Source organism: Lepus europaeus, chromosome 19, assembly GCF_033115175.1.
Source record: "Lepus europaeus isolate LE1 chromosome 19, mLepTim1.pri, whole genome shotgun sequence".
NCBI lineage: Eukaryota > Metazoa > Chordata > Mammalia > Lagomorpha > Leporidae > Lepus > Lepus europaeus.
In genome coordinates, this window is record NC_084845.1 from 2,347,283 (window position 1) to 2,357,288 (window position 10,006).

Consider the following 10,006-nt stretch of genomic DNA (forward strand, 5'->3'; position numbering starts at 1 on the left):
GCTACATGAACAGACACGTGTGGGTACAGACATAAACCCTTTCAGAGTTGTTTCTAAAGTTGAAGAAGGTATTTTCCTTTGTATATCAGACTCTAGAAAGTGATGACTTAGTGACCAGACTTAAAAGCTATGGATAAAGAGTAGCTTGCTTCACTCTACCCCCGTCCTCCTTGGAGAGCCTCCCCACTGACTATTAAGCAGGATGTGCCCTGGTGATAGTGGTACAGCCCCTGTTAGTGCTCATTAGCTTTCTCCTTTCCTTTTTCTTCTCTGGACAAGGACTTGCCATAGCTCGTCCTACCCCTTCTATTTAGTGCTTTGTCAGACAAGGTGGAAGTGTGGAGTCATCGGAAGTATCGTAAGTTTCCACTTTATCTTTGTGTTTACAGTTTTATTCTTGTAGTTATGCTTTTACTTTTCCACTTATTTTTCTTATTTCTCAATCCTCCCAGTTTTCTACTGAAAACAGTTTTAAGACTTTTCTTGCTTTGAGATGGAACATCCTGTTGTGTATGCACTGTTTGTTTTCTCACAATTTGTAGCCACTGCATTAAGAAAATCCAGGGGCTGCCAGTGTGGTGTAGCAGATTAAGCCATCATCTACAATGGTGGCATCCCATATGGGTGCCAGTTTGAGCCCTGGCCACTCCACTTCCTTTTTTCCAGATATTTATTTATTTATTTGAGAGGTAGAATTACATACAGTGAGAAGGAGACACCGAGAGAAAGGACTTCCATCCATTGGTTCACTCCCCAAATGGCCATATTGGCTGGAGCTGAGCCAATCTGAAGCCAGGAGCCAGGAGCTTCCTCCGGGTCTCCTGCATGAGGAAGTGGCCCAAGCACTTGGGCCATCCTCTGCAACCTTCCCTGGCCATAGCAGAGAGCTGGAAGGAAGTGGAGCAACCGGGACTGGAACAAGCACCCATATGTGCTGGGTCTTAGTCCACCCGTACAGGATGGACTGGGTCCGAGGAAAGGTAAGTGCGCCGCTCGCCCATTCCTCAGCCTCCCAATCCCAGAGGCAATCAGACACAGCGGGGAGCCAAGTCTAGCAAGGACTCATTTACTTCCTGAGAAACAGAACCTTTTATAGCACAAAACTGCAGAGTCATTGGGGCAGGGCTAAGGACCAACCAATCACTTAAACGGTCATTTTACAGGGGGCTTTCTATAGGACTAGCCGTATGTCTATACACTTGTTACTAGTTTTGTTACCTCCCCTGATGTTGCGCAGCCAATTAGTTTTAGTGGTAAACAACTTTGGATTCCACCCATCTTACTTCCTTTGGGCACCATCTTTGAATTGTTTCATGTAACTAATTTCCCCACACATATGTGATGCTGGTGTCGCAGGTGGAAGATTAACCTACTGTACCACAGTGACAGCCCCTGGATTTTGAATTAATGATGCAGAGTGAAATTGGGTGTGGAGAAATGAGACCCCAGTGTCTGTTGCATAAAGAGGTCTGCAGTTGCCGGAGACAGAGCCAGAAAACCTGACTGGCCCTTTGGCACATTCAGCTCCCTCTTCCCCATCCTTCATTCTGCCACCAAGATGATGTTGATGTCGTAATGACTGTGCCTGGCTCACAGCCCTCGCAGGTTCCCATCCACCATGGAAGAGAATCCTAGAGCCTGAATGTAGCCCAGTAGGAAATACCAATTTGGTCCATCTTCCCAGCAACATCTCCCATCTCTTCCCTTCTCACTTTGCAAAACTGTAGTGAGATCATGTTCTTGTGACTCTGTTCTTTGGGGAAAGGTGTTTGATGCACCTAGGAAGACCATTCCTCTACTCATTTTCCTGGTCAGCCTCGCACAGATATATACCCACAGTGCAATTTTCTCTGCTATCCCTGTACTTGGTAAATCAAATTAGTGGATTTGGCCCTAGCTGAATAAGAAAATATGTGATTTATCATTAGATGTGTCATCTTTACTGGACCCTTGGTTACCCTGACATTTGATCAAATATTACTCTGCGGTTTCTGGTTGGTTGTTTTAGATGAGATGAGTGTGGAAGTTGGTGGACTTTGAGCAAAGAACGTTTCCCTTGCTACTCTGGCTGGGTCTCCTGTAGTCAGTGGAAGGTCTGAATTGAAAACCAAGACAGGAGACTTTGCAGCAGGCAGCTCTGGAATCTCATCGACAACTTCAGCAGGACACTAGACAAGGCCTGCAGCCTTGGCCTTCCTGAGTTCTGAGCCTCCTGGTCTAACCTGCAGATGTTGGACATATCAGGCCTCATAATGGCACGGTCCAATTTCCTGTACTCAAGCACATTTATCTGTGATGTCACACATAGGATAGTGGTCCTGTGGCTCCTGAGGTCAGGAGAAGGGGGAGTGTGGAAAATAGGTCAGAGGTGAGAAATGTGTATTGAGTAAAGGAGTAAGTCTGATGCACACAGGACGACCACAGCTAACAACACTCTATACCGGAAATGTATTATTAGCACAACTTTTAGCTGCTTTAGTGGTGCACACACAGGAAAACACAACTATGCACATGATGCATATGTGACTTTGCTTGACTCTAGTCATTAGTTCACTTTTACAGCCATATCAAAGTATCATATTGTGCTATTTAAACATGTACAGTAAAAGCACTGGAAAAGTAACTTATGTGACAAGAACTAGAAATTTAATTTATGATATTAAAATTAAATTAACACAGTCAAAAAGAAAAAAACCTACATGTTATAAGGTGAAAAGAAAGAAAGTTTGAGTGTTCTGAGCCGTTACAGAAAGAAAGGAGAGCCTCGTGTCCAATGAGAAGGTGCAGTGTTCCGCTCTATCTCAGTCCTGAGGACTAGAGCGGTGTGCTTAGATTCAGCCCTTGCTTTCATTTTACAAAACCCGGGAGTAAATGCACAGTCTGCTTATGGTCCCCTAGACCTTGCTTTCTCCTTTATTCCTCGTAAAACATTCCTGTTTGGCCGGACCAGAAGGATGTAGCACTTGGGGGCAAAGATGCAGCCCAGGAGTCCCGCACTGGAGGCCAAGATGGAGAAGACCTCCACAGCCACCATGACCTTCCCCTTGGTGCTATTATACACGGGAATGAAGGTCACCCACACACTACAGAACACCAGCATGCTGAACGTCAAGTATTTGGCTTCATTGAATGTATCAGGCAGACTCCTGGCCAAGAAAGCCACTGAGAAGCTGCCCAGAGCCAGGGAGCCCAGGTATCCCAGCACGAGGTAGAAGAGAGTGGCAGAGCCCTTGTTGCACAGGACCAGGAGCTGCTGAGGCTCAGCATGTGTGTCTGTGTCAATGAAGGGAGGACACGTTCCCAGCCAGATTCCACAGAGCACCACTTGGAGGAGGGAGCAGATGGGAATGACGGAGTTAGGTGCCCCGGACACCAACCACTGCCTCATCCTCTTCCCCGGTGCCGTGGCCTTGAACGCCAGGACCACGGTGATGGTTTTAGCCAAGATGGTGGACACAGCCACTGTGAACACGATGGCAAACGTGGTCTGCTGGAGGATGCAGGTGGCTGTGTTGGGACGGCCAAGGAAAAGCAGGGAGCAGAGGAAGCACAGACAGAGGGAGGCGAGCAAGGTGTAGCTGAGGTTGCGGTTATTGGCCTTGACTAGGGGAGTGTTTCTGTGCTTCACAAACAGCCCGAGTACCAGAGCAGTGAGCACAGAGAAGCAAAGAGCCACCCCGGCCAGTGCTGCTCCTAACGGGTCTTCATAGGCCAGGAACACCACGACCTTGGGCAGGCACCGATCTCGTGCAGGATTTGGGTACTGGTCGTCTAGACAGCGCACACACTGCTCCACATCTGGTGAGACAGGCAGGGCATTATTTGGCTGGCAGTGATTTTCGGCATTCACTCATCCCAGTCACGGAAAATATTCGTATTTATCTCTGTTGCCATAATAGACACCAACCCGAGATTATAACAAGGAGTATGTTTTCATGTCAGTTTCCACCCCTCTCTCTTTTTTTCTCTCTTCTGTCTGTCTATCTGCTCTCTCTCTCTCTCTATCCCTCTCTCTGACTTCCTTTTTCTCTCTCTCATTGAGCACATGCATGTACTCTCTCCCTTGCTTGGTATAGCAATAAAATTCCCTTTTCCCTTTTGTGATTAGCTTTTATGTTCAAAGTGTAGTTTTCTGTATCACAATAAAACCTTCATCTATACGTATGTTGCTCAATGACCATGAGTAAATCTGGAAATCTGATGCACACATGATGACTACAGCTAATAATACTCTCTACTGCAAATGTGTTGGTAGAGTAACTTTTAGCTTCTTTTGTGGTATACACACAGGAAAACACAACTACGCATATGATGCATATCTGAAATCCCTCAGATAAATTAGGATATTCATGATAACTATAAAACACTTCAGAATATGAATACAGAGGTCATAGGGGTGTCAAAAGGCAAGAAAGAAACAGTGTCTCAGATTTAACATACGTTTTCACATGTGACAATAAATGTCCCCTCTATGAACATGGTCTGGGTTCCAGTCCTCTCATTATCCTTCTGATTAACCTTCTGAAAACTCTGTCAAGTCCCAAATGTTTGTTAGGATGTCACAGTGGACACCTTTAGATGACAGGAACTGATAACATTTAATTTTGAGTCTTCTTGTCACTAAATAGAGTATCATTTTAGCAGTTCATCCCTGTTTGACTTGCTTCCATTTAATCTATTTTTTATAGGCATTAGCAAATTTTGGTAATCTTCATTTCATGCTTGAAGTTACTATAGGAATGTTTCTTGGTATCAGCGGAATCATTGCTTTCTGCTATAATTAATATCAAGCGTATTTTTTGCATAAATTGAAACTCTTAGTTACTATACTGATTAGCTAACTGGCAACCTTAGTGAAGACTAATATTAATTTTAATGGTACTTAATTATAAGGCAGAGAGAGAAAGAGATGGCAAGAGACACATAAATGGGAAGAGATAGAAAAATAAGGAGGGAGAGAGATTTTGCCCTCTGCTGGTTCATTCCCCATAGCCCGACATTGACACGGACAGAACAGGCCGAAGTCAGGAACCTAAAAGTGAATTCAGATCTCTCAGATGGGTGGCAGGGATCTGAGTATCAAGTAATTACCTATTTCCTTCCAGGGTGTGCATGATAGGAAACAGGGGTTAGAGGCAGAAGGCATCATGCCAGAGCTGGTCAAGCTGCTGCCCACAATGCCAGCATGCTATATGAGTGCCTATACCAGTGCCAGCTGCTCCACTTCCAATCCAGCTACCAGCTAATGTGCCTGGAATATCAGAAGAAGAGGACTCAAGTAATGGGCCCCTGGCACCTGCATGGGAGACCTGGATGGAGTCCTAGTCTCCAGGCTTCAGAGTGACCAAGTCCTGACCCTGATGGAGTGAATCAATGAATGGAAGACTTCTTTCTTTGTCTCTCCCTCTCCTTCCCTCTCTGTAACTCTGCTTTTCCAGTAGATAAAGAAATTTAAAACACACACAACAGCACAGAGCTGGGTTGGAAGTGGAGGAGCTGAGACTGGAACCAAGCATTCTGGTAGAAATGCAGACATGTCAACATGAGTTAGCAGCTGTGTCCGACAACCACTGGAGGTCTCTCTCTTCTCTGCTACTTCTTTCATTTAGACTATTTTCCCATGGCCAATCCCACCATCATGATTTCTAGCTATGGACACTGGGAGAGTAAGCAGTCTCCAGCACTCTCTGTTCCCATTCAGGTAAGCTTACATGTGTTCTGTGGGAAGTGCTGGGACCTGTTGTAGCGGGAAAAGAGGAGTGCTGGGATAGGCTGCTTAAAAAATAAATTAATAAAAACAGGGACTGTTGTACCGAGTGCCTACAGTCATGACTACACAGAGGTGAACAATGGGGATGAAACAGGCCAGAGTTTGGATTCACTTGCATCCCTCATGAGCAATATGAGTGAGCAGTGCCAAGGGCAGTCAGGCTGAGGTGGTTCTGGGACACCTTCAAGCCCTCAACACATGATCTACGCTAAGCTCTCTGTCTCTAGACCCCAACAAATTTCAAATTTGCATCTCATGCTATGCTGTTGTGGTACTCCTAAACCCAATTAAATTTAATTTAAATTAACCAAAACTACAGAGAATTTTAAATTCTGTACCTGTCTCATTAGAAATCTCATTCTCTGGACAAGGGGTACAGTCGAAGCAACAGGCAGCCTGTCCCTCCTGGTGGGTTTTCCGGAATCCTGGGCCACAGCTCTCACTGCACACAGAATGGGGAATCTAAAACAAATCAGAGAGTCTTGAGAAGTGTCTTGATGGTCATCTGATTCTGTTCCCACTGTGCTTTTTCAGAATGTCCAGGTGGACAAGAAATCGGCACACTCCATTCGTGGCCTGGGCACTCTGTTTGATCAGGCTACACTCAGTTATCCACAGGGAAACATTTTCTTGGACATTCAGTGGAAATCACCAGAGTAAGGAAAATGGCAGTGCAGAAGGGAAGTTGGCATGCACTTGTGTACTGCTCTGCCATGCTCTCAGGACCTGCAGAATTCCCAGCATGGAGCTCTGTACTGAGATCTCTCTGTAAGCACAAACTGGCATAGTTGTGGACAAGGCTTATTTACTTATTTGAAAGGCACAGTTAGAGGGAGAGAATGAGGGAGGGAGAGAGGGAGAGGGAGAGGAGGAGGGAGAGGGAGAGGGCAAGGGCGAGAGAGACAGAGAGAGAGAGAGAGAGAGAGAGAGAGAGAGAGATGTTCCATACTCTGGTTCACTCCTCAGACATTTGCAATGGCCAGAGCTGAACCGATCCAAAGCCAGAAGCCAGAGCTTAATCTGGGTCTCCCACAAGGATCAGGGGCGCAAACACTTTGGCCATCTTCTGCTGTATGCCCATGTGCATAATGAGGGAGCTGGGTTGGAAATGGAGCAGCAGGGACTTGAACTGACTCCCATATGGAATGCCAGTGCTGCATGTAGCACCTGTATCCCCTAAGCTACAGTGCCAGCCACAGACCTAGTATTTCAACTGTGCAACCAACCTCTTTAAACTCCACATTCCACTCTATCATCTCCTCAGATATGGAAAGACGGTGACCATGTGGAGCCCATGGTGAAAACTTTCCAACCTTCACCTGGAGTTGAAGGCCTTGAGGGAAATTCCAGTAGTTGAGAATGTCATAGTCTTTCCTAGAAACTCGTTCCTGATCCAGATTCACTTCATCACCAACACTGTTGTTAAATTTGATGGTCTTCAGAAAGGAGTTAAGCTTAAAAAAAAAAAGAAAGAAAGAAAGCACACTTACATAATCGCGTATTCAATTTAGATTGAGGAATCGCTGATTAGAGTCAAAGTATTGAAGCTCATCAGAATTATTGCTTTAAAATGTTTCTGTTAAAAATTGTTAAAATTATAATTAGTAAATTGATAATACATTTACAGCACATGGTTAAGGAGACTATGTATAAAGTACACTATACATCATATATGTGTCTTGTTGTGTATTACAATACACAGTATGATAGTGGAAATATTTCACAATTAAAACTATATTGTTATCCTTAACTACTAGAAGCTCATAATTGTGATTGTCTGTGTAAACTGGCTCTTTGTAGAGAAAACAAAGTTAAAATGACGTCTTGTTGGGGTCCTTAATCCAGTCTGGCTGGTCTCCTCAGAAAAAGAGGAAGTCTGGACACAGTGTACACACAGGAAGTCACTGTGAACACACAGGGGTAGCATAGCCTTCCGCAAGTCGAGGGGGCTGACCTCATAAGAAATCAACCCTACTGACAACTTGGTCATAGACTTCAACCACCGGAACCGTAAGACAAGAAATTTTTTCTTTAAACTACCCAGTCTATACTATGAAACATTAATATGATCACTGTATATGGAATTCAGAAACGTCTCTATAATAAAGTTAAATCCCTCACCACCCACTTATTAGAGTTTGGTTGCCTTCTGTGCAAGTTTACATCATAACATTTATGGCCTAAAACGCATGCAGAATTCCTTAAGGTCAGTTTTGTTTATTAGCCTTGTTGATGCCTGGCATCATGTTGTCATGAACAGACTAGCTTCCCAGCTTCTGTAATGCCATTCAGTGTAAAATTGCTCAGTGCTAGAAGAGCTATAGATGTGGCACACTGAAAATGCCAGGGAATAACGGCCACACATGCTGCACTGTTTGTAACAACAGAGCTCGCTGTCATTCCCATCAGACCCCAAAGCAATTCACCACATAGCTAAGTATCAGCACAGGCTCTGTGCTGTGGCAGGTCCACAAGGAACACGGGAAAAATGCCCAGACAAGATATAGTACCTGCCAGGGGTACACCGTCAACCCATCTCCATTCCTCACTGGCTGCACCTCTACCCGCTGAAGAAGCATTTCATGAAGGGTGTGGGCCACGGCATGCACGGCATTGTAGATGTGGTAACTCCCTTCTGACATGCTCATGTCAAAGACGTGCACTGGCAGATCCTCCAGAGAGGCATTCGCGGGACAGCCCTGCAACGTCTCACAGTCGGACATTGAAATCGAGCAGGGGAAATAGAGATACCAAAATTTACTGAGGTAAAAGTTTTCTGGGTACTTAGAAGGATTCATTGTCTTGAGAAAATGCTTGAAACCAGGGATTTCATCATGGGAGTGTGAAAAACTCAAAGTCCCATGGAATGTGTTCATCATGAGTTCATCCTCACTGGTGATGAAATCCCATTGTGATGTCGTGATCCACACTTTCCAAGTCACCAGGATCCCGTGTCTCGAGAAACTCAGGCTCATTAATGAGTTCGTGTCACCGTAAATGACCACCACGTTTGCAGTTGATTCTAAGATTCTGAAGTGGTAGTGCCAATCAAGTGATGCATACATCCTGTCTGTGACAGAGAGCATTTCCACAAAGGCCACACAGACCTCATTCTTGTTCATTTCATCTCTTATATCCCACAGGAATTGAATGCCTCTGGTGTCCTCAGAGATGACCAACCCCACCCAGGTCCAGTGGAAATGCACCATCAAGGACACCATGCCCAGGGCCAGAGAAGATTCCCTGGAAACCATCTGGTAGGTAAACTGATGATTTTCTCCCAGAATTTGATCAAAAGGACCATAGGTGAGCTAGAGTGAGAATGAAGATGTGGTATCAAATGAGTTCTATGGAAGCAAGACCTCGGAATGTATGCAGGGATGCACCACACTGCATGCACACCTTTTGCTCTGAGAAGATTTCACTCAGTTATTGCTGGATGTTGATTCGAGGAAGTGTTGGAAGTCAGTTAACAGGACTTCACTCTCCCCGCTAGGGTTCTCTGGAAGACTGAGAGAGCTTTGCAGTTCAGCACTTCAAGGTATGACAGTGCATAGCCAATTATTTCTTGCTGCCATTTACCCCTATCCTCCTCTCCACCAGGAATGCTGTGGTGGGGCAGCTGTATGTGTGCCTGTTTGATTCCTGGCTGCTCCACATATGAACCAGCTCCCTACTAATGTGCCTGCAAAAGCAGGGAAAATGGCCCATGTCCTTGGGTCCCAGCCACCAAGCTGGGAGACCCAGCAGTAGCTCCTGGCTTCAACCTATCCCCAACATGGCTGTTGTGGCCACTTGGGGAGTGAACCACCAGATGAAAGTCTCTCTCTCTCTCTCTCTCTCTCTCTCTCTCTCTCTCTGTAGTGTTCTCTCTGCCCTTCTCTGTAACTCTGCCTTTCTAATAAGGCAATATATAAAAGGAAAAGACCAATGAAGACACACACACTAACATACACAGTTATATTCTGGCTCTATGAAAACACATAAACCCATTCACTCCTTTTACACTTTAAGCCACCTAAGAAGGCACCTGAAGAGGAAAGATATTTTTTCCCCTTACCTGAGGGAATTTGTAGAGTTCCGACAGCGTCCCTATCTGTGCTGAAATCGCCCCTGTGTTTCCTGTAATGGCTGCCACAGACTTGCTCTTCCTCACACAGGTGTAATTAGGAATGGCCTTGCCCACTGCAGACAACCAGGTCAGGGTGCTCTCCAGGGTCTTCCATTCACTATGGA

At 45.3% G+C, this 10,006-nt stretch overlaps 1 protein-coding gene across 1 annotated transcript; it reads right to left on the reverse strand.

Moving 5' to 3' along the window:
* Positions 1 to 2,884: 2,884 nt before the first annotated feature.
* On the reverse strand, positions 2,885 to 9,039 carry LOC133748664 (vomeronasal type-2 receptor 116-like). Its single transcript, XM_062177596.1, has 4 exons — positions 8,281 to 9,039; positions 6,997 to 7,224; positions 6,109 to 6,232; positions 2,885 to 3,798 (listed from the first exon to the last, which is right to left on the reverse strand). The coding sequence occupies exons 1-4, from the start codon at positions 9,022 to 9,024 to the stop codon at positions 2,885 to 2,887; spliced, it is 2,010 nt and encodes a 669-aa protein (XP_062033580.1). The 5' UTR covers positions 9,025 to 9,039.
* Positions 9,040 to 10,006: the final 967 nt, after the last annotated feature.